At 39.7% G+C, this 25160-nt stretch overlaps 1 protein-coding gene across 1 annotated transcript; it reads right to left on the bottom strand.

Annotated features, from left to right (window-relative positions):
* Positions 1-217: 217 nt before the first annotated feature.
* On the bottom strand, positions 218-22164 carry LOC146362923 (uncharacterized). The gene is made up of 12 exons (XM_084918963.1): positions 22096-22164; positions 21954-21978; positions 19024-19358; positions 18752-18825; positions 15801-17308; positions 14809-14821; positions 12009-13516; positions 11017-11029; positions 8211-9724; positions 4425-5816; positions 3433-3445; positions 218-2140 (listed from the first exon to the last, which is right to left on the bottom strand). Exons 1-12 carry the CDS (start codon positions 22162-22164, stop codon positions 622-624), a joined length of 7983 nt encoding a protein of 2660 aa, XP_084775089.1. The 3' UTR covers positions 218-621.
* Between the last annotated feature and the right edge of the window lie 2996 nt (positions 22165-25160).

The following is a 25160-nucleotide window of genomic DNA, read 5'->3' as shown; positions in this document are numbered from 1 at the left end:
GCCAAATTGTGGATATTTTGCATCCACTTTATTGTGTAATATTTTAATTGATTGTATTTGATGGCTTAGGCCCCAGGAAGACTAGCAACCACTGTTGTGGAAGCTAATGGAGTTCCTTATAAATAAGCAGACAAATAAACACTATTCTAATCTTATATTACATTCTTAGCAAATTTACAGCAAATGAAACAAAGCACAAAGTCACAGTTGTCTTTTTTTAATTTTATTTTTTTATTTTAATTTGTGGTTTGACGCTGTTTCTTAACGTAAAATGTCCTGTTGTAATTGGACATTTTGAGATAAGAAACAGCGCCAAGCCCCAACAACACTTCCCTCATGGTGCTTTATATTGTAAGGTGAAGACCCTACAATAATGCACAAAAACTAACCCCCCAGAGCAAGCACATTGGCGACAGTGGGAAGGAAAAACTCACTTTTAAAAGAGAGAAACCTCCAGCAGAACCAGGCTCTGAGATGGGGGTGGCCATCTGCCTCGGCCAGTTAGTGATGAGGGAAGGAAGTTGGGGTTTTAAAATGTAATTTAGGTTGCTGAATGAAAAGAATATTTGACGCCAGTTTAAGAGTTTTGTAACATAATCACGTGCACGTTTCAGTTCAATTTTAACGTGCACATGAGAAAACCCTCAAGATGACATTTTGGCTCCTCAGCTTGGCATGTTTTTTGAATATGCTGACGACCGCTTCGTCAACCACTGGGTTGCTTGACCTCATTAACAGTAGTGGAGAAGGCCACTTTTCACGGAGATCATTGGATACTTTCAGGCCGAGTTGTTCAATGTCTTCCATGGACATTTTGTAGCTTTTGGACAAAATTTTGTTCCAGATCTTGTGGGAAAGCCTCTGTACAATAAACGCTGATGTTCCTGCATTCCATGTAGCTGCCTCATTTTCTCCCTTCATAGCGTGCATTACCAGATCTTTGGTGACATTTTTCACAGCCTCCTGGTACTCTTCCCTGTTTTTAGAGACACTAAGTACTCTTGTTGGTAATGCCAACAGGTGTTTGGTGAAGGCTGGGATAGTAATACTATCAAGCTGTTCCCTCAGATTAAAAATCAGATATTTTTCTTTGCAGTTGTGTGTTTTGCAAAGATCCTCGAGAATGGCCTTGTCTATGTTTTTCAGCCATTTGGGGGATAGATCCAAATGTTTCAGCTCAATTTCAGGCCAAATCTTTTCAATCAGGCGATCGCTAATGCAGTCAGCAGTGAGGCGCTCTGTGAAGAGCTTGTATTTAGTGGAGACTTTTTCTATGGCCTGTGAAACCACCAACTCAATCACTTTGTTGACACGCAACTTTTCCCCACTCAGACAATCAGATGAGGACGACTCTGGGGTTGCCGTCTCCTGTGTTTCAGTCTGAGCCTCTACTAATTCTTTTCTCTGTGTGTCCAGTTTTGTCTGCATTTCTGGTATGTTTGTCTCGGCCTGACTTTCTTCAATCTCGCTGGAGTCCTCACTCTGTGGCTGCAGAGCTTTCTTGTCCTCCTCCAGTTCTTTCTGTTCTTTCTCTGCATCCTGACATTTTGTGATGGCCTCTTTGACTTCTTCTTTTGTGTCATTCACCACTTTCTGTTCTTCCAGGAGTTTCTTAATTTGTTCCTCCAGGACTTTTTTCTCCTGCTCCAGATTCTCTCTCAGTGTTTGTTCTTTCCACAGAGCATTCCACATAGTTTCTTTCAGATTTCTTTCATGTTTCTGAAGCTGCGTGAACTTGGCAGACAGAGTGTCCTTCTCCTGTTTCAGGATCAGGATTTCGTTGTCCCTCTGCTGAAGCTGCTCTTTCAGACAGTTCATCTCAAGGTCAAAGTTGCTGGCCTTTTCCTGATCTGAACACGTCTGTTCCTCTTTTTCTTTGGTGGCGCTGCTCACCTGCGGTTTGCGCGACACTGATTCGTCAGTGACTCCTGCACCTTGGTTCTCATACAGCTCCAGCTTGGTGCGCATGTTTGAAATCTGAGTCATCATCTGTTTGATTTGCTGTCTGGCTCTACTTTCACCCTCTTTTAAAAGTTTGTTTTCAGTCAGAGAGTTTTGCAAGGCTTTCCTAACCTTCATAAGGTTGTCGAGTGCACTCTTTGGCAGAGTGAAGACAAATTCTGGTTTTCCTTCCTGATTGCTCATTTTTGATATTTAACTTTGAAACAAATTTAGCGTGTTACACTAAATAAGATATTCAAATGTGAATTCGATATTCAGATGTGAATTCGATAATCAAATGTGAATCAGGGTTTGAAGTTGGCTGTAGCAGAACAAAAGTTCGTCTAGTGAATCGCTCGTGACTGTAAGTAAGAAACGTGCTTGACCAGTGTGCTGCTTTACGCCTATTTATGGACTTTTGGTGACTGTGACGTCATGGCCTGATTCTCTTTGCTTTGATGTTTGAAAATAGGTCCCGCCCACAGGCTCTTAGAATTTTTCAGTTAAATTCATACATTAATTTGAAATATGTTTTTGTTTTTTTTTAAATTTTAATTCATCCCTCTTCTAAATTTAACCTAAGCCCCTTTTCAGAGCACTGCGTGTTCATCACAGCCATAAATATGTTAGAAATGAAGAGATTTCACTGTGTTCAAGTACCAGATTTAGTGCTAATTTTATTCAGTCATCCAGTGTTTGTTTAGCTTGTTCAAATGTTTCAGGTGCTGTAGAACATCTGATTAGTATTGTTCATTAATGCTTGTTTCCTATTCCTGTTCAAAGTAATACTCTGCGCACGCAGCCAGTGAGAAAACGTCTAACGCTAGACCCGCCCCCGGGAGTCAAGCTGCTTGCATCTAATGTCTCTCAGTTACATAGTAAACAAAGCTTGCAAGGAATCACGAATCCAGCATCATTACTAAACATCTAACAGGTGCCAAAAAAAAGAGCAACATTGAGTTGTTAACACTTCACAGCCTGCTCGTTAAACAGACAGTAGGGATCCAGTAGGACTGGACACAACATCAAGCCTCTTGGCTTCTGCTTTGATAACTTCACTCATTTAAAAAAAGAAAAATGCTGTAACACATCAGTGTGACATGTTTGCTTTCATCCTGCATCAAATTAAAACACAGAGAATATGTGTACTAGGTTTTTTTAAGGTGATCTTTTTATTTTTCAACAGCTTATTACTAATTACAGATTTTTGGGAATATTAAAAATCATGACACATCAGGAAAAAAAAATCTTATAAAGGACGTGAAGCGATGTCACTGATGTTGTCACTACTGATATGACGCTATACCTTGTTTATGGTAGTACCTGAACTGCCATAAAGTTATGTTAACGCTGTGCTTTAGATTACAGCCAGGAGTGTGGCAGAGGAGGAATTTTGCACTTTCATATAAAATCCACTTTTGGACTAAGTAGATCAGTTAATGGCTGGACTATGGAGGAGAAGTTTTTGCAGAAGTTCCTGTAATAACCTACCATTCCCAGGAATCTACGCAGTTCAAGTAATTTTTTTAGGTGTGGGATATTCATTAATCGCCACCACTTTGGCGCTAAGGGGCCGCACCTGACCACGTCCCACTTCCCTGCTCAAGTATGTTACAGTGGCCTTGGCAAATTCACACTTTGTCAGGTTGAGTGTCAGAGCTTATTAATCTTGAAATCTGCACGACACACTGGCAGACAGAAAAGACCATTCGGTGAAAATATCAATTCTGGGGATCTGGAACATGGAAAGTAGAATATCTAAACAACATTATTGGTGCGTTTTGCCTCAGTGTTATTGATATTTATATGCTTATATTTTCACAATTGTAAAATCTCACCGTGGATGTAAGAGCCAAATTGTGGATATTTTGCATCCACTTTATTGTGTAATATTTTAATTGATTGTATTTGATGGCTTAGGCCCCAGGAAGACTAGCAACCACTGTTGTGGAAGCTAATGGAGTTCCTTATAAATAAGCAGACAAATAAACACTATTCTAATCTTATATTACATTCTTAGCAAATTTACAGCAAATGAAACAAAGCACAAAGTCACAGTTGTCTTTTTTATTTTTTATTTTTTAATTTTAATTTGTGGTTTGACGCTGTTTCTTAACGTAAAATGTCCTGTTGTAATTGGACATTTTGAGATAAGAAACAGCGCCAAGCCCCAACAACACTTCCCTCATGGTGCTTTATATTGTAAGGTGAAGACCCTACAATAATGCACAAAAACTAACCCCCCAGAGCAAGCACATTGGCGACAGGGGGAAGGAAAAACTCACTTTTAAAAGAGAGAAACCTCCGGCAGAACCAGGCTCTGAGATGGGGGTGGCCATCTGCCTCGGCCAGTTAGTGATGAGGGAAGGAAGTTGGGGTTTTAAAATGTAATTTAGGTTGCTGAATGAAAAGAATATTTGACGCCAGTTTAAGAGTTTTGTAACATAATCACGTGCACGTTTCAGTTCAATTTTAACGTGCACATGAGAAAACCCTCAAGATGACATTTTGGCTCCTCAGCTTGGCATGTTTTTTGAATATGCTGACGACCGCTTCGTCAACCACTGGGTTGCTTGACCTCATTAACAGTAGTGGAGAAGGCCACTTTTCACGGAGATCATTGGATACTTTCAGGCCGAGTTGTTCAATGTTTTCCATGGACATTTTGTAGCTTTTGGACAAAATTTTGTTCCAGATCTTGTGGGAAAGCCTCTGTACAATAAACTCTGATGTTCCTGCATTCCATGTAGCTGCCTCATTTTCTCCCTTCATAGCGTGCATTACCAGATCTTTGGTGACATTTTTCACAGCCTCCTGGTACTCTTCCCTGTTTTTAGAGACACTAAGTACTCTTGTTGGTAATGCCAACAGGTGTTTGGTGAAGGCTGGGATAGTAATACTATCAAGCTGTTCCCTCAGATTAAAAATCAGATATTTTTCTTTGCAGTTGTGTATTTTGCAAAGATCCTCGAGAATGGCCTTGTCTATGTTTTTCAGCCATTTGGGGGATAGATCCAAATGTTTCAGCTCAATTTCAGGCCAAATCTTTTCAATCAGGCGATCGCTAATGCAGTCAGCAGTGAGGCGCTCTGTGAAGAGCTTGTATTTAGTGGAGACTTTTTCTATGGCCTGTGAAACCACCAACTCAATCACTTTGTTGACACGCAACTTTTCCCCACTCAGACAATCAGATGAGGACGACTCTGGGGTTGCCGTCTCCTGTGTTTCAGTCTGAGCCTCTACTAATTCTTTTCTCTGTGTGTCCAGTTTTGTCTGCATTTCTGGTATGTTTGTCTCGGCCTGACTTTCTTCAATCTCGCTGGAGTCCTCACTCTGTGGCTGCAGAGCTTTCTTGTCCTCCTCCAGTTCTTTCTGTTCTTTCTCTGCATCCTGACATTTTGTGATGGCCTCTTTGACTTCTTCTTTTGTGTCATTCACCACTTTCTGTTCTTCCAGGAGTTTCTTAATTTGTTCCTCCAGGACTTTTTTCTCCTGCTCCAGATTCTCTCTCAGTGTTTGTTCTTTCCACAGAGCATTCCACATAGTTTCTTTCAGATTTCTTTCATGTTTCTGAAGCTGCGTGAACTTGGCAGACAGAGTGTCCTTCTCCTGTTTCAGGATCAGGATTTCGTTGTCCCTCTGCTGAAGCTGCTCTTTCAGACAGTTCATCTCAAGGTCAAAGTTGCTGGCCTTTTCCTGATCTGAACACGTCTGTTCCTCTTTTTCTTTGGTGGCGCTGCTCACCTGCGGTTTGCACGACACTGATTCGTCAGTGACTCCTGCAGCTTGGTTCTCATACAGCTCCAGCTTGGTGCGCATGTTTGAAATCTGAGTCATCATCTGTTTGATTTGCTGTCTGGCTCTACTTTCACCCTCTTTTAAAAGTTTGTTTTCAGTCAGAGAGTTTTGCAAGGCTTTCCTAACCTTCATAAGGTTGTCGAGTGCACTCTTTGGCAGAGTGAAGACAAATTCTGGTTTTCCTTCCTGATTGCTCATTTTTGATATTTAACTTTGAAACAAATTTAGCGTGTTACACTAAATAAGATATTCAAATGTGAATTCGATATTCAGATGTGAATTCGATAATCAAATGTGAATCAGGGTTTGAAGTTGGCTGTAGCAGAACAAAAGTTCGTCTAGTGAATCGCTCGTGACTGTAAGTAAGAAACGTGCTTGACCAGTGTGCTGCTTTACGCCTATTTATGGACTTTTGGTGACTGTGACGTCATGGCCTGATTCTCTTTGCTTTGATGTTTGAAAATAGGTCCCGCCCACAGGCTCTTAGAATTTTTCAGTTAAATTCATACATTAATTTGAAATATGTTTTTGTTTTTTTTAAAATTTTAATTCATCCCTCTTCTAAATTTAACCTAAGCCCCTTTTCAGAGCGCTGCGTGTTCATCACAGCCATAAATATGTTAGAAATGAAGAGATTTCACTGTGTTCAAGTACCAGATTTAGTGCTAATTTTATTCAGTCATCCAGTGTTTGTTTAGCTTGTTCAAATGTTTCAGGTGCTGTAGAACATCTGATTAGTATTGTTCATTAATGCTTGTTTCCTATTCCTGTTCAAAGTAATACTCTGCGCACGCAGCCAGTGAGAAAACGTCTAACGCTAGACCCGCCCCCGGGAGTCAAGCTGCTTGCATCTAATGTCTCTCAGTTACATAGTAAACAAAGCTTGCAAGGAATCACGAATCCAGCATCATTACTAAACATCTAACAGGTGCCAAAAAAAAGAGCAACATTGAGTTGTTAACACTTCACAGCCTGCTCGTTAAACAGACAGTAGGGATCCAGTAGGACTGGACACAACATCAAGCCTCTTGGCTTCTGCTTTGATAACTTCACTCATTTAAAAAAAGAAAAATGCTGTAACACATCAGTGTGACATGTTTGCTTTCATCCTGCATCAAATTAAAACACAGAGAATATGTGTACTAGGTTTTATTAAGGTGATCTTTTTATTTTTCAACAGCTTATTACTAATTACAGATTTTTGGGAATATTAAAAATCATGACAAATCAGGAAAAAAAAATCTTATAAAGGACGTGAAGCGATGTCACTGATGTTGTCACTACTGATGTGACGCTATACCTTGTTTATGGTAGTACCTGAACTGCCATAAAGTTATGTTAACGCTGTGCTTTAGATTACAGCCAGGAGTGTGGCAGAGGAGGAATTTTGCACTTTCATATAAAATCCACTTTTGGACTAAGTAGATCAGTTAATGGCTGGACTATGGAGGAGAAGTTTTTGCAGAAGTTCCTGTAATAACCTACCATTCCCAGGAATCTACGCAGTTCAAGTAATTTTTTTAGGTGTGGGATATTCATTAATCGCCACCACTTTGGCGCTAAGGGGCCGCACCTGACCACGTCCCACTTCCCTGCTCAAGTATGTTACAGTGGCCTTGGCAAATTCACACTTTGTCAGGTTGAGTGTCAGAGCTTATTAATCTTGAAATCTGCACGACACACTGGCAGACAGAAAAGACCATTCGGTGAAAATATCAATTCTGGGGATCTGGAACATGGAAAGTAGAATATCTAAACAACATTATTGGTGCGTTTTGCCTCAGTGTTATTGATATTTATATGCTTATATTTTCACAATTGTAAAATCTCACCGTGGATGTAAGAGCCAAATTGTGGATATTTTGCAGCCACTTTATTGTGTAATATTTTAATTGATTGTATTTGATGGCTTAGGCCCCAGGAAGACTAGCAACCACTGTTGTGGAAGCTAATGGAGTTCCTTATAAATAAGCAGACAAATAAACACTATTCTAATCTTATATTACATTCTTAGCAAATTTACAGCAAATGAAACAAAGCACAAAGTCACAGTTGTCTTTTTTTAATTTAATTTTTTTATTTTAATTTGTGGTTTGACGCTGTTTCTTAACGTAAAATGTCCTGTTGTAATTGGACATTTTGAGATAAGAAACAGCGCCAAGCCCCAACAACACTTTCCTCATGGTGCTTTATATTGTAAGGTGAAGACCCTACAATAATGCACAAAAACTAACCCCCCAGAGCAAGCACATTGGCGACAGTGGGAAGGAAAAACTCACTTTTAAAAGAGAGAAACCTCCGGCAGAACCAGGCTCTGAGATGGGGGTGGCCATCTGCCTCGGCCAGTTAGTGATGAGGGAAGGAAGTTGGGGTTTTAAAATGTAATTTAGGTTGCTGAATGAAAAGAATATTTGACGCCAGTTTAAGAGTTTTGTAACATAATCACGTGCACGTTTCAGTTCAATTTTAACGTGCACATGAGAAAACCCTCAAGATGACATTTTGGCTCCTCAGCTTGGCATGTTTTTTGAATATGCTGACGACCGCTTCGTCAACCACTGGGTTGCTTGACCTCATTAACAGTAGTGGAGAAGGCCACTTTTCACGGAGATCATTGGATACTTTCAGGCCGAGTTGTTCAATGTTTTCCATGGACATTTTGTAGCTTTTGGACAAAATTTTGTTCCAGATCTTGTGGGAAAGCCTCTGTACAATAAACTCTGATGTTCCTGCATTCCATGTAGCTGCCTCATTTTCTCCCTTCATAGCGTGCATTACCAGATCTTTGGTGACATTTTTCACAGCCTCCTGGTACTCTTCCCTGTTTTTAGAGACACTAAGTACTCTTGTTGGTAATGCCAACAGGTGTTTGGTGAAGGCTGGGATAGTAATACTATCAAGCTGTTCCCTCAGATTAAAAATCAGATATTTTTCTTTGCAGTTGTGTATTTTGCAAAGATCCTCGAGAATGGCCTTGTCTATGTTTTTCAGCCATTTGGGGGATAGATCCAAATGTTTCAGCTCAATTTCAGGCCAAATCTTTTCAATCAGGCGATCGCTAATGCAGTCAGCAGTGAGGCGCTCTGTGAAGAGCTTGTATTTAGTGGAGACTTTTTCTATGGCCTGTGAAACCACCAACTCAATCACTTTGTTGACACGCAACTTTTCCCCACTCAGACAATCAGATGAGGACGACTCTGGGGTTGCCGTCTCCTGTGTTTCAGTCTGAGCCTCTACTAATTCTTTTCTCTGTGTGTCCAGTTTTGTCTGCATTTCTGGTATGTTTGTCTCGGCCTGACTTTCTTCAATCTCGCTGGAGTCCTCACTCTGTGGCTGCAGAGCTTTCTTGTCCTCCTCCACTTCTTTCTGTTCTTTCTCTGCATCCTGACATTTTGTGATGGCCTCTTTGACTTCTTCTTTTGTGTCATTCACCACTTTCTGTTCTTCCAGGAGTTTCTTAATTTGTTCCTCCAGGACTTTTTTCTCCTGCTCCAGATTCTCTCTCAGTGTTTGTTCTTTCCACAGAGCATTCCACATAGTTTCTTTCAGATTTCTTTCATGTTTCTGAAGCTGCGTGAACTTGGCAGACAGAGTGTCCTTCTCCTGTTTCAGGATCAGGATTTCGTTGTCCCTCTGCTGAAGCTGCTCTTTCAGACAGTTCATCTCAAGGTCAAAGTTGCTGGCCTTTTCCTGATCTGAACACGTCTGTTCCTCTTTTTCTTTGGTGGCGCTGCTCACCTGCGGTTTGCGCGACACTGATTCGTCAGTGACTCCTGCAGCTTGGTTCTCATACAGCTCCAGCTTGGTGCGCATGTTTGAAATCTGAGTCATCATCTGTTTGATTTGCTGTCTGGCTCTACTTTCACCCTCTTTTAAAAGTTTGTTTTCAGTCAGAGAGTTTTGCAAGGCTTTCCTAACCTTCATAAGGTTGTCGAGTGCACTCTTTGGCAGAGTGAAGACAAATTCTGGTTTTCCTTCCTGATTGCTCATTTTTGATATTTAACTTTGAAACAAATTTAGCGTGTTACACTAAATAAGATATTCAAATGTGAATTCGATATTCAGATGTGAATTCAATAATCAAATGTGAATCAGGGTTTGAAGTTGGCTGTAGCAGAACAAAAGTTCGTCTAGTGAATCGCTCGTGACTGTAAGTAAGAAACGTGCTTGACCAGTGTGCTGCTTTACGCCTATTTATGGACTTTTGGTGACTGTGACGTCATGGCCTGATTCTCTTTGCTTTGATGTTTGAAAATAGGTCCCGCCCACAGGCTCTTAGAATTTTTCAGTTAAATTCATACATTAATTTGAAATATGTTTTTGTTTTTTTTTAAATTTTAATTCATCCCTCTTCTAAATTTAACCTAAGCCCCTTTTCAGAGCGCTGCGTGTTCATCACAGCCATAAATATGTTAGAAATGAAGAGATTTCACTGTGTTCAAGTACCAGATTTAGTGCTAATTTTATTCAGTCATCCAGTGTTTGTTTAGCTTGTTCAAATGTTTCAGGTGCTGTAGAACATCTGATTAGTATTGTTCATTAATGCTTGTTTCCTATTCCTGTTCAAAGTAATACTCTGCGCACGCAGCCAGTGAGAAAACGTCTAACGCTAGACCCGCCCCCGGGAGTCAAGCTGCTTGCATCTAATGTCTCTCAGTTACATAGTAAACAAAGCTTGCAAGGAATCACGAATCCAGCATCATTACTAAACATCTAACAGGTGCCAAAAAAAAGAGCAACATTGAGTTGTTAACACTTCACAGCCTGCTCGTTAAACAGACAGTAGGGATCCAGTAGGACTGGACACAACATCAAGCCTCTTGGCTTCTGCTTTGATAACTTCACTCATTTAAAAAAAGAAAAATGCTGTAACACATCAGTGTGACATGTTTGCTTTCATCCTGCATCAAATTAAAACACAGAGAATATGTGTACTAGGTTTTTTTAAGGTGATCTTTTTATTTTTCAACAGCTTATTACTAATTACAGATTTTTGGGAATATTAAAAATCATGACACATCAGGAAAAAAAAATCTTATAAAGGACGTGAAGCGATGTCACTGATGTTGTCACTACTGATATGACGCTATACCTTGTTTATGGTAGTACCTGAACTGCCATAAAGTTATGTTAACGCTGTGCTTTAGATTACAGCCAGGAGTGTGGCAGAGGAGGAATTTTGCACTTTCATATAAAATCCACTTTTGGACTAAGTAGATCAGTTAATGGCTGGACTATGGAGGAGAAGTTTTTGCAGAAGTTCCTGTAATAACCTACCATTCCCAGGAATCTACGCAGTTCAAGTAATTTTTTTAGGTGTGGGATATTCATTAATCGCCACCACTTTGGCGCTAAGGGGCCGCACCTGACCACGTCCCACTTCCCTGCTCAAGTATGTTACAGTGGCCTTGGCAAATTCACACTTTGTCAGGTTGAGTGTCAGAGCTTATTAATCTTGAAATCTGCACGACACACTGGCAGACAGAAAAGACCATTCGGTGAAAATATCAATTCTGGGGATCTGGAACATGGAAAGTAGAATATCTAAACAACATTATTGGTGCGTTTTGCCTCAGTGTTATTGATATTTATATGCTTATATTTTCACAATTGTAAAATCTCACCGTGGATGTAAGAGCCAAATTGTGGATATTTTGCATCCACTTTATTGTGTAATATTTTAATTGATTGTATTTGATGGCTTAGGCCCCAGGAAGACTAGCAACCACTGTTGTGGAAGCTAATGGAGTTCCTTATAAATAAGCAGACAAATAAACACTATTCTAATCTTATATTACATTCTTAGCAAATTTACAGCAAATGAAACAAAGCACAAAGTCACAGTTGTCTTTTTTATTTTTTATTTTTTAATTTTAATTTGTGGTTTGACGCTGTTTCTTAACGTAAAATGTCCTGTTGTAATTGGACATTTTGAGATAAGAAACAGCGCCAAGCCCCAACAACACTTCCCTCATGGTGCTTTATATTGTAAGGTGAAGACCCTACAATAATGCACAAAAACTAACCCCCCAGAGCAAGCACATTGGCGACAGTGGGAAGGAAAAACTCACTTTTAAAAGAGAGAAACCTCCGGCAGAACCAGGCTCTGAGATGGGGGTGGCCATCTGCCTCGGCCAGTTAGTGATGAGGGAAGGAAGTTGGGGTTTTAAAATGTAATTTAGGTTGCTGAATGAAAAGAATATTTGACGCCAGTTTAAGAGTTTTGTAACATAATCACGTGCACGTTTCAGTTCAATTTTAACGTGCACATGAGAAAACCCTCAAGATGACATTTTGGCTCCTCAGCTTGGCATGTTTTTTGAATATGCTGACGACCGCTTCGTCAACCACTGGGTTGCTTGACCTCATTAACAGTAGTGGAGAAGGCCACTTTTCACGGAGATCATTGGATACTTTCAGGCCGAGTTGTTCAATGTTTTCCATGGACATTTTGTAGCTTTTGGACAAAATTTTGTTCCAGATCTTGTGGGAAAGCCTCTGTACAATAAACTCTGATGTTCCTGCATTCCATGTAGCTGCCTCATTTTCTCCCTTCATAGCGTGCATTACCAGATCTTTGGTGACATTTTTCACAGCCTCCTGGTACTCTTCCCTGTTTTTAGAGACACTAAGTACTCTTGTTGGTAATGCCAACAGGTGTTTGGTGAAGGCTGGGATAGTAATACTATCAAGCTGTTCCCTCAGATTAAAAATCAGATATTTTTCTTTGCAGTTGTGTATTTTGCAAAGATCCTCGAGAATGGCCTTGTCTATGTTTTTCAGCCATTTGGGGGATAGATCCAAATGTTTCAGCTCAATTTCAGGCCAAATCTTTTCAATCAGGCGATCGCTAATGCAGTCAGCAGTGAGGCGCTCTGTGAAGAGCTTGTATTTAGTGGAGACTTTTTCTATGGCCTGTGAAACCACCAACTCAATCACTTTGTTGACACGCAACTTTTCCCCACTCAGACAATCAGATGAGGACGACTCTGGGGTTGCCGTCTCCTGTGTTTCAGTCTGAGCCTCTACTAATTCTTTTCTCTGTGTGTCCAGTTTTGTCTGCATTTCTGGTATGTTTGTCTCGGCCTGACTTTCTTCAATCTCGCTGGAGTCCTCACTCTGTGGCTGCAGAGCTTTCTTGTCCTCCTCCAGTTCTTTCTGTTCTTTCTCTGCATCCTGACATTTTGTGATGGCCTCTTTGACTTCTTCTTTTGTGTCATTCACCACTTTCTGTTCTTCCAGGAGTTTCTTAATTTGTTCCTCCAGGACTTTTTTCTCCTGCTCCAGATTCTCTCTCAGTGTTTGTTCTTTCCACAGAGCATTCCACATAGTTTCTTTCAGATTTCTTTCATGTTTCTGAAGCTGCGTGAACTTGGCAGACAGAGTGTCCTTCTCCTGTTTCAGGATCAGGATTTCGTTGTCCCTCTGCTGAAGCTGCTCTTTCAGACAGTTCATCTCAAGGTCAAAGTTGCTGGCCTTTTCCTGATCTGAACACGTCTGTTCCTCTTTTTCTTTGGTGGCGCTGCTCACCTGCGGTTTGCGCGACACTGATTCGTCAGTGACTCCTGCAGCTTGGTTCTCATACAGCTCCAGCTTGGTGCGCATGTTTGAAATCTGAGTCATCATCTGTTTGATTTGCTGTCTGGCTCTACTTTCACCCTCTTTTAAAAGTTTGTTTTCAGTCAGAGAGTTTTGCAAGGCTTTCCTAACCTTCATAAGGTTGTCGAGTGCACTCTTTGGCAGAGTGAAGACAAATTCTGGTTTTCCTTCCTGATTGCTCATTTTTGATATTTAACTTTGAAACAAATTTAGCGTGTTACACTAAATAAGATATTCAAATGTGAATTCGATATTCAGATGTGAATTCGATAATCAAATGTGAATCAGGGTTTGAAGTTGGCTGTAGCAGAACAAAAGTTCGTCTAGTGAATCGCTCGTGACTGTAAGTAAGAAACGTGCTTGACCAGTGTGCTGCTTTACGCCTATTTATGGACTTTTGGTGACTGTGACGTCATGGCCTGATTCTCTTTGCTTTGATGTTTGAAAATAGGTCCCGCCCACAGGCTCTTAGAATTTTTCAGTTAAATTCATACATTAATTTGAAATATGTTTTTGTTTTTTTTAAAATTTTAATTCATCCCTCTTCTAAATTTAACCTAAGCCCCTTTTCAGAGCGCTGCGTGTTCATCACAGCCATAAATATGTTAGAAATGAAGAGATTTCACTGTGTTCAAGTACCAGATTTAGTGCTAATTTTATTCAGTCATCCAGTGTTTGTTTAGCTTGTTCAAATGTTTCAGGTGCTGTAGAACATCTGATTAGTATTGTTCATTAATGCTTGTTTCCTATTCCTGTTCAAAGTAATACTCTGCGCACGCAGCCAGTGAGAAAACGTCTAACGCTAGACCCGCCCCCGGGAGTCAAGCTGCTTGCATCTAATGTCTCTCAGTTACATAGTAAACAAAGCTTGCAAGGAATCACGAATCCAGCATCATTACTAAACATCTAACAGGTGCCAAAAAAAAGAGCAACATTGAGTTGTTAACACTTCACAGCCTGCTCGTTAAACAGACAGTAGGGATCCAGTAGGACTGGACACAACATCAAGCCTCTTGGCTTCTGCTTTGATAACTTCACTCATTTAAAAAAAGAAAAATGCTGTAACACATCAGTGTGACATGTTTGCTTTCATCCTGCATCAAATTAAAACACAGAGAATATGTGTACTAGGTTTTTTTAAGGTGATCTTTTTATTTTTCAACAGCTTATTACTAATTACAGATTTTTGGGAATATTAAAAATCATGACACATCAGGAAAAAAAAATCTTATAAAGGACGTGAAGCGATGTCACTGATGTTGTCACTACTGATATGACGCTATACCTTGTTTATGGTAGTACCTGAACTGCCATAAAGTTATGTTAACGCTGTGCTTTAGATTACAGCCAGGAGTGTGGCAGAGGAGGAATTTTGCACTTTCATATAAAATCCACTTTTGGACTAAGTAGATCAGTTAATGGCTGGACTATGGAGGAGAAGTTTTTGCAGAAGTTCCTGTAATAACCTACCATTCCCAGGAATCTACGCAGTTCAAGTAATTTTTTTAGGTGTGGGATATTCATTAATCGCCACCACTTTGGCGCTAAGGGGCCGCACCTGACCACGTCCCACTTCCCTGCTCAAGTATGTTACAGTGGCCTTGGCAAATTCACACTTTGTCAGGTTGAGTGTCAGAGCTTATTAATCTTGAAATCTGCACGACACACTGGCAGACAGAAAAGACCATTCGGTGAAAATATCAATTCTGGGGATCTGGAACATGGAAAGTAGAATATCTAAACAACATTATTGGTGCGTTTTGCCTCAGTGTTATTGATATTTATATGCTTATATTTTCACAATTGTAAAATCTCACCGTGGATGTAAGAGCCAAATTGTGGATATTTTGCAGCCACTTTATTGTGTAATATTTTAATTGATTGTATTTGATGGCTTAGGCCCCAGGAAGACTAGCAACCACTGTTGTGGAAGCTAATGGAGTTCCTTATAAATAAGCAGACAAATAAACACTATTCTAATCTTATATTACATTCTTAGCAAATTTACAGCAAATGAAACAAAGCACAAAGTCACAGTTGTCTTTTTTTAATTTAATTTTTTTATTTTAATTTGTGGTTTGACGCTGTTTCTTAACGTAAAATGTCCTGTTGTAATTGGACATTTTGAGATAAGAAACAGCGCCAAGCCCCAACAACACTTTCCTCATGGTGCTTTATATTGTAAGGTGAAGACCCTACAATAATGCACAAAAACTAACCCCCCAGAGCAAGCACATTGGCGACAGTGGGAAGGAAAAACTCACTTTTAAAAGAGAGAAACCTCCGGCAGAACCAGGCTCTGAGATGGGGGTGGCCATCTGCCTCGGCCAGTTAGTGATGAGGGAAGGAAGTTGGGGTTTTAAAATGTAATTTAGGTTGCTGAATGAAAAGAATATTTGACGCCAGTTTAAGAGTTTTGTAACATAATCACGTGCACGTTTCAGTTCAATTTTAACGTGCACATGAGAAAACCCTCAAGATGACATTTTGGCTCCTCAGCTTGGCATGTTTTTTGAATATGCTGACGACCGCTTCGTCAACCACTGGGTTGCTTGACCTCATTAACAGTAGTGGAGAAGGCCACTTTTCACGGAGATCATTGGATACTTTCAGGCCGAGTTGTTCAATGTTTTCCATGGACATTTTGTAGCTTTTGGACAAAATTTTGTTCCAGATCTTGTGGGAAAGCCTCTGTACAATAAACTCTGATGTTCCTGCATTCCATGTAGCTGCCTCATTTTCTCCCTTCATAGCGTGCATTACCAGATCTTTGGTGACATTTTTCACAGCCTCCTGGTACTCTTCCCTGTTTTTAGAGACACTAAGTACTCTTGTTGGTAATGCCAACAGGTGTTTGGTGAAGGCTGGGATAGTAATACTATCAAGCTGTTCCCTCAGATTAAAAATCAGATATTTTTCTTTGCAGTTGTGTATTTTGCAAAGATCCTCGAGAATGGCCTTGTCTATGTTTTTCAGCCATTTGGGGGATAGATCCAAATGTTTCAGCTCAATTTCAGGCCAAATCTTTTCAATCAGGCGATCGCTAATGCAGTCAGCAGTGAGGCGCTCTGTGAAGAGCTTGTATTTAGTGGAGACTTTTTCTATGGCCTGTGAAACCACCAACTCAATCACTTTGTTGACACGCAACTTTTCCCCACTCAGACAATCAGATGAGGACGACTCTGGGGTTGCCGTCTCCTGTGTTTCAGTCTGAGCCTCTACTAATTCTTTTCTCTGTGTGTCCAGTTTTGTCTGCATTTCTGGTATGTTTGTCTCGGCCTGACTTTCTTCAATCTCGCTGGAGTCCTCACTCTGTGGCTGCAGAGCTTTCTTGTCCTCCTCCAGTTCTTTCTGTTCTTTCTCTGCATCCTGACATTTTGTGATGGCCTCTTTGACTTCTTCTTTTGTGTCATTCACCACTTTCTGTTCTTCCAGGAGTTTCTTAATTTGTTCCTCCAGGACTTTTTTCTCCTGCTCCAGATTCTCTCTCAGTGTTTGTTCTTTCCACAGAGCATTCCACATAGTTTCTTTCAGATTTCTTTCATGTTTCTGAAGCTGCGTGAACTTGGCAGACAGAGTGTCCTTCTCCTGTTTCAGGATCAGGATTTCGTTGTCCCTCTGCTGAAGCTGCTCTTTCAGACAGTTCATCTCAAGGTCAAAGTTGCTGGCCTTTTCCTGATCTGAACACGTCTGTTCCTCTTTTTCTTTGGTGGCGCTGCTCACCTGCGGTTTGCGCGACACTGATTCGTCAGTGACTCCTGCAGCTTGGTTCTCATACAGCTCCAGCTTGGTGCGCATGTTTGAAATCTGAGTCATCATCTGTTTGATTTGCTGTCTGGCTCTACTTTCACCCTCTTTTAAAAGTTTGTTTTCAGTCAGAGAGTTTTGCAAGGCTTTCCTAACCTTCATAAGGTTGTCGAGTGCACTCTTTGGCAGAGTGAAGACAAATTCTGGTTTTCCTTCCTGATTGCTCATTTTTGATATTTAACTTTGAAACAAATTTAGCGTGTTACACTAAATAAGATATTCAAATGTGAATTCGATATTCAGATGTGAATTCGATAATCAAATGTGAATCAGGGTTTGAAGTTGGCTGTAGCAGAACAAAAGTTCGTCTAGTGAATCGCTCGTGACTGTAAGTAAGAAACGTGCTTGACCAGTGTGCTGCTTTACGCCTATTTATGGACTTTTGGTGACTGTGACGTCATGGCCTGATTCTCTTTGCTTTGATGTTTGAAAATAGGTCCCGCCCACAGGCTCTTAGAATTTTTCAGTTAAATTCATACATTAATTTGAAATATGTTTTTGTTTTTTTTTAAATTTTAATTCATCCCTCTTCTAAATTTAACCTAAGCCCCTTTTCAGAGCGCTGCGTGTTCATCACAGCCATAAATATGTTAGAAATGAAGAGATTTCACTGTGTTCAAGTACCAGATTTAGTGCTAATTTTATTCAGTCATCCAGTGTTTGTTTAGCTTGTTCAAATGTTTCAGGTGCTGTAGAACATCTGATTAGTATTGTTCATTAATGCTTGTTTCCTATTCCTGTTCAAAGTAATACTCTGCGCACGCAGCCAGTGAGAAAACGTCTAACGCTAGACCCGCCCCCGGGAGTCAAGCTGCTTGCATCTAATGTCTCTCAGTTACATAGTAAACAAAGCTTGCAAGGAATCACGAATCCAGCATCATTACTAAACATCTAACAGGTGCCAAAAAAAAGAGCAACATTGAGTTGTTAACACTTCACAGCCTGCTCGTTAAACAGACAGTAGGGATCCAGTAGGACTGGACACAACATCAAGCCTCTTGGCTTCTGCTTTGATAACTTCACTCATTTAAAAAAAGAAAAATGCTGTAACACATCAGTGTGACATGTTTGCTTTCATCCTGCATCACATTAAAATACAGAGAATATGTGTACTAGGTTTTATTAAGGTGATCTTTTTATTTTTCAACAGCTTATTACTAATTACGGATTTTGGGGAATATTAAAAATCATGACACATCAGGAAAAAAAAATCTTATAAAGGACGTGAAGCGATGTCACTGATGTTGTCACTACTGATGTGACGCTATATCCAATGATCTCAGATTTAGTACTGGCCTCATACAGTAATGATTCCGCATCATTTGTAATACATGAGGTATTTTAATAGAAAAGGCTGTAAAACAGTGTTTGGATCAATGTTCTATGTTTGTTTGTTTGTTTTGTTATCTGCAAATATTAAAAGTGAGGCTCAGTGTTTGTTGTTGAACTTTAACCTTACCTATTCCTTCCAATAAAAATACACGTGTTTAAAACATCTGTTTGTTATTTGTTTGTTTTTACTTAGGGTTAGTGTGTGGACCAATCACATTGCTGTGACATCATAGTCGCAACTTCGAAAAAAAAACCCTTAAGAAGAAAAATCTACTTCAGTTGCGAGCTCTCTAATAGATCCAGCGATTTATCTGCCCTTAAAAAGATCACGCACTCCAGGATACTTTTCTTTAATAGACGGTAAGCATTATACATGTTTTATTTGGACCGTTGACATTTCATACATGAATTTATCGTTTGGCTTGCTGTTTTTTTGCTAGTGCTAGGCTACTGGACGACAGGTAACCGGTGTTCTTTATACAGAGAATTGAATGCCAGTGTACAGCCCAGGGGCGATTTTAGCCCATTTTTCTTGTCCTCCTCCACTTCTTTCTGTTCTTTCTCTGCATCCTGACATTTTGTGATGGCCTCTTTGACTTCTTCTTTTGTGTCATTCACCACTTTCTGTTCTTCCAGGAGTTTCTTAATTTGTTCCTCCAGGACTTTTTTCTCCTGCTCCAGATTCTCTCTCAGTGTTTGTTCTTTCCACAGAGCATTCCACATAGTTTCTTTCAGATTTCTTTCATGTTTCTGAAGCTGCGTGAACTTGGCAGACAGAGTGTCCTTCTCCTGTTTCAGGATCAGGATTTCGTTGTCCCTCTGCTGAAGATGCTCTTTCAGACGGTTCATCTCAAGGTCAAAGTTGCTGGCCTTTTCCTGATCTGAACAGATCCCAACATTGAAATGTATACAGCCTATTTAAAATCTAAAACTTAAAATTCTCCGTAGCCTGCTGTTGTTACCACTGTCCTGTTTGAAATGGATACTAACTAGCTAACTGACTGAATGCCCATTAACCTTATAACTCCTGGTGTGTGTGTGTGTGTGTGTGTGTGTGTGTGTGTGTGTGTGTGTGTGTGTGTGTGTGTGTGTGTGTGTGTGTGCGCGTGCGTGCGTGTGTTTGTGTACAGAGAGACAGCCAGGTTCATAATGGATATGAGGAAGTTTTTTCAAAAAAAGGAGCCACATTCAGGTAAAAGTGTAAAATCAAATGATCCATAAATCAAGAATAATGTTTGATCAGTGTTTCAATATTTATATCTTTTATTAGATGTTCATGTGGTTTGGTTATTTGCCCTTTGGTTGAAAGTACACTGAGAGATGACTTTTTGTTAGTGATCTTAATAGAATTTTTTTCATATTAATGTAATTTTTCATCTAATTGAATACAATCTATTTGTGTATGATTGTCAGTCCGAAGAGGGAGAGAGGAAAGAGGGGAACGTGAGGAGAAAGTACAAGGTCAGGAAGAACCAGGTAAGAAAACAGACAGGGAACAGTGACAGGCACAACAGAAACTGTTAAACTGACAAAGAGAAAAAGCCTGATTTTACTCACACAATCTGGAAGTTGTGTTCTCCCTATATTAAAGCTGCTATACAGAATCTGCAAAACAAACTGGTTTGAAACATTTTTGACCCTCTTTAACAACATTCCAACATAACATTATAATTGATTGGGGAGATTAAAATTAATAATATATTTTTATGTGGTTCAGCCACAACTCTACTAAAACCTCAGCCAGTAATAGGTAGGCCAACTTTTGGACTGTCCAGTTGTCTGTGTGACTGCCGCAGTACATACATCACATTTGCGCACTATCAGAAAGTGCCAAACAGTCCTGGTGGAGTGAGGAGCTGTAAAGAGAAGCAGATGCTCTGTTTATATTCTAAAAGTGTTTTAAGCTTGTTTCAAAGATTCTGTACAGCAGCTTTAAATGTTTTCCAAAAGCACACATACACTTATCAGTGTTTCTCAAACTTTTTACAGTGTGTACCACCTGATAAAATGTTCTCCCAAGTACCACTATGAAAGAATGAAACCCATAAATCTTACAACACAAAATTATTATTATTAAATTAGTAAAATTAGTATCTGCAGTAAAGATGTTTTCATGCATTGTATACATTCTACCACAGGCAAAGTTGCCTCCATTTTTATAGTTTTTATTAATATTTTGTAATAATTTATTTGTAATAATTGTGTTTAGGGAGGGTTTTTTATGTGTCTGTATTACATTATACATACACATTAAAAGTGTATCTCTGTCCAAAAAATGCACTCAGTTTACTTTTTACTCACTATGAGCATCATTCATTATTCTCCCCCAGTAATTAAGGTTAGGATATGTATTTTTTTTTTTTTTATTCCAATCCATTCTTCTTTAGCAGCATTTTAATAACCTTTATCGGATTTGATGGTTTTGTAACAGACTTTTCAAAAAAGTGTTTTTCTTTTGTTTCACAAATGTGGGGATTAAATTGTATTAAAATGTACAAAACAGTGATCTCATGTTCTGTGACGAGGACCCAGGCACAGAGAGACTTGATGAATTTAAGAATCTTATGATTTAATAAAGAAATTTGCAGACTTGCAGAGATGGTAAAATTATGATGACTGATAACGGAGATGAAGACAACAGACGATGAGGACAGGGAGGAACAGGGGTTTAAATGCACCAAAGTGACAGTCAGAGAGAACTCGGGACAACATTTAAGGATGCAGGGACTGACAGAGACAGGTTTATCTTGCCTGGCTGGGCAACTTTCTGAGTGCTCAGCACCCCCAAAGCTCTGATTCTAGAATCGCCCCTGGTACAGCCCCTATCAAAAGTTTAAGATCACTTGGCAAAACAATATATATTTAGCATGGTTTTATCTTAACAAGATTCCAAGTAGAGCTTCAACATGCAACAAGAAGCAATGGGAGTGAGACAAAGCTTTTTTTGAGCATACAATTTATTGAAAACAACGCTTAAACTTGAAACAGGCTATATTATGAAAGAACAGGTAACTATGGCTGTCATAAAAACGTGGTCAAGCAAAATTCCAGTAGCTCCCCTGATCATTTTACTAACACAAGGAAGGAGAAAATGATCTAAATATCTTAGCCCAGCACAAATTTAGCTCTTTTTTTTAAATTACTGTTAATCTCCACAGACAATTTCAGTCAGTTTCCACACCTATGTGCCAGTTAATTATGTTTACAGTTGATAGTTTTATTCACTGATACATCACACAACCATTAGGCTAGGTTATTTAGATCATTTTCTCTTTATGTTTTTTGTACTTCAAAGGTCAATATATTCACAACATGAACAAGTTATGATACATTAAAAGTCTGCTGGCTTGGCTTTATGTGGAGATTCACACTTCACAACATTTCTCTTTTCTTGTTCTAACTCTGCCTCTCGTTCTCCCTCAGTTCTAAAAGCCGTCGGCTCGGCCTCGGCTATCGCCTTCACTGTGACGACCTACCATCGCCCGCTGGGCTCCTTCCTGCCTGACAAAGAAAACCAGAACATAACCTCATCAGTCATCTACTTTTTGAGAACCTTGTTCTCATCTCTTCTCGCCTCACTGCCCTCGCTCTTTTCGCCTCCATGCTGCCCTGCTTTACCTTCGTCCACTTCATCTGCTCTTGGCTGGTTTGATTCTTCTTCGCTTGGCGATCCAAGACGAACTTCATGGAAAGTCCTTGTGGAGAATGGCTTTATTGAGCCACTGTTGGCCTCATTTGGTATTTTGACTGGTTTAATGTGGCCGAGACAGGGCTGCGCTCTCACGGGTATACACTGACTGATATTTGCTCCTCTGTACTGTGTGGTGCTGGAAGACTAGCACACATCCTCATGATTTTGTGATACAGTACAGAATACGTTCAGCTTGTCAAATTGACATAAATCTTTGATTTCTACCAGTGTGACTCTGAAGTGCTGTACTGTATGTTTGTAAGTTTTCTCCCCAGCAAACACAACAATGTCCACGAAACGTTTTGCACCGTCCAAGGCACCTGCAATAGCACCCAAAAGGCAGAGGAAGATGGTAACCATAGCACAAAAAGTTGGACTTCTGGACGTGCTATAGGAAGGTAGAAGTTACCGTATTTTTTGGACCATTATAAGGCACACTAAGTGAAAGAAAACAGTCAGACAAATCAAACTTTACTCAATTCATTCTTGCTTCCTCTACTTCCCGTAAGCTACCATTGATGTTGAATTATCTCGCAGCTGCTCTATTCCCATGTTCTGGACCTGAAAACAGGGTTTGATCTTTGTTTTCATTCTATAATACTGGACCTATTTTTCTAGGAAGGTTTGAACTTTAAGGGTGTTTAAACAAGATACAAACGTGTGAAAATTGTCTGGCTGCTCCTGTCTTCTAAGACTTTAAGTTAGAAAGAAATACAAACTTTTCTGTTAACGTTCTGTAAAGGCAAAAAGACATTTATGCAATAATCATGATTTTTCTTTCATATCTGTTTTAAACCATGGACTTAAAGCCCTGACTGTGTCTGTATTAGTGTTTGAATGTATAAAAAGAATGAACAGGTGAAAGAGATCGGCTGCAGGCTCAGGAGAAGGAAAATAAACACCAGAAACAGAAAGAAGGCAAAACCAGAGATAGGATACTGTAAAAGAGTGAGACAGGAAAGAGTGGATATCGTTTGATTATATTCTAAAATTCATCGGTGAACGTTCCGACTGTGTGCTTCTCTGCAGATGTCATGATCTACAGGAGTCTCTCTGGAGCTCAGCCAGCGGCTACAGCAACTACATAGGGATCCTCAACTGGTGTGTTGTCATGCTGGTGAGTTAAACTGCAGTACATGTCCACGCAGAAATGAAAATGTACACCAGCGTGGCTTCTAAAACTGCATAAGATTTAGAAAGTAAGACCCTCATTCAGCTAAATCTTACAGGTCTGGACAGTCCTTGTTAGTCTTTCCTTCTGCCTCAATACTCACTGTACTGCCATCTAGTGGTGACATACTAACATGTACAACTCCTTGTGTTTGTAAGCTGGAGCTATTTCAATTGACCATGGATCAAAGTTGGATCTGTAGTTATATCACTGTGGATTCATTTTAATACACCATAATGAATAAAATTAAATTAAATGATACTTGAAATTTAAATTGTTGTCCTTATTCCTCTGCCTGTGTTTTTTGAGGTGCAATTGTAGCACAGTCCAACGGGTCAGCAGTTAACACCAATGTCTCCTACCCAGGCAACCTCACAACAGACTGCACAGTTAGTGTAGATGGACGCTTCTACCAACAACACAGAGAAAGAAAGTTAGTGGGTCAAAATATTTGCTGTGTAAATATTAACTTGTTAAAGTAGTTTACCTGGGCCAGCCCTAGTAGTCCTGTGTACACGTCGTTTCTCACAAGCTTGTATTCGTTTTCTAAACATTCAAAAGTTCCAGTATCAAAGTCAGAAGGTATAGCATCAAGTCATTAATGTGACACTCTGATGTGACCTGTTTGTGTGTTTGTCTTTAGACATGTACTACTTTATCTTTGCACTTTGTGATTTAAATTGGGTGAAATAACAATGTTGTGAAATAACAATGGTATTTGCACACTTTTCTAATGCTGCAGTTACTTCTTTCACACACCAGCAGACTCCTTCTTGCATCGAATTTGCAAAGTTGGCATGCCCCGTATAGCCGTTGCCATTCTGCTTCATTACCACATGCTGAAACCTTTGAGCCTCAAAATGCTTCCTGCAATAAATATATTTAGATTTGACTTATAGTTTGTTTTCTGTGGTTGAATATTGTGTATGTGTCATTCTCTTAGATTCTTTAGTGAAAATCTGAAATTGTGATATGCCGAGTTAGAACATTTTACTTCTTATTGTGAAAAGCAGCAAAAAAAAATAAAAAAAGACCTAAGTCTGTGTCTTCCAGTAGATGATCCCAAGTGTTCAGAACTCAATGAAACTCAATAAAACCGTTCCAGGTGTGTAAACACAGAGACACTAACTGCATCACTTATGGTGGCTCCAGGAATAAAGCAAGAGTCAACCAATATTTTCCTGAAACTGGAGCGGCCTTCAAATATATTTAGATTTGGCTTATAAAGAAAAGGTATCCTTTTATTTGTTACTTCTTAAAGGAAATTGATCTTTCTAGGATGGTGGAGCAGCTGCTGAAAGCTGTGAGTATCAAGACTGCACATCAGAGACTTTCTCATTTATACGTCAGACTTGTTCTAAATTAAATACTCGAATGAATCCCTTGATTCTGGTGTTGTTGCCTGTTGTTTTTTGTATTGTTTTAACATTTTTGAAGTGAGATTTATACTGTCTCAAGAGTTACATTTGTTAGGCAACAGTAGTTCAACCTTACCAACCTAGACACCTTTTCCTCTCTCCTTTTCTAATCCTCCCCCCTGGCTGCCTCCTCCCAGGTTTCTATCCATCTAATATATTCTTCTGTTGGTTTTTACATTCCTGTCTGAACTTTGTGGCAGAGCTGCTGCAGTTTGGAGACCGGGAGTTCTACAGGGACTGGCGGTGAGTCGTCAAGCATACATTTTCTGTGTGACTCCCGAGTTAATGTGATGGCGTGAATTGATGAACGTCCTGAGATTTGATTTTCACCCAGGTGTCATCCACATACCTGAACCAATGACTTGGTGGTGTTTCCATGGTAGGATAACAAAGCCCTCTTTTC

Source organism: Perissodus microlepis, chromosome 22, assembly GCF_051167445.1.
Source record: "Perissodus microlepis isolate ML-2025 ecotype Zambia chromosome 22, ASM5116744v1, whole genome shotgun sequence".
NCBI lineage: Eukaryota > Metazoa > Chordata > Actinopteri > Cichliformes > Cichlidae > Perissodus > Perissodus microlepis.
The sequence above is the reverse complement of the archived record's forward strand: the minus strand, read 5'-3'. Positions and strand labels throughout refer to the sequence as shown.

Excerpts from the sequence above, each read along its gene's own strand:
- LOC146362923 (XM_084918963.1), bottom strand. The coding sequence starts at position 22,164 with ATGAAGTTCGTCTTGGATCGCCAAGCGAAGAAGAATCAAACCAGCCAA. Across the intron at positions 19,359-21,953 it reads AAGGAGCCCAGCGGGCGATG|ATCAGGAAAAGGCCAGCAAC; the intron begins GTAGGTCGTCAC and ends GGATCTGTTCAG. Across the intron at positions 18,826-19,023 it reads CAGAGAAAGAACAGAAAGAA|AAAAGTATCCTGGAGTGCGT; the intron begins GTGGAGGAGGAC and ends CGTCTATTAAAG.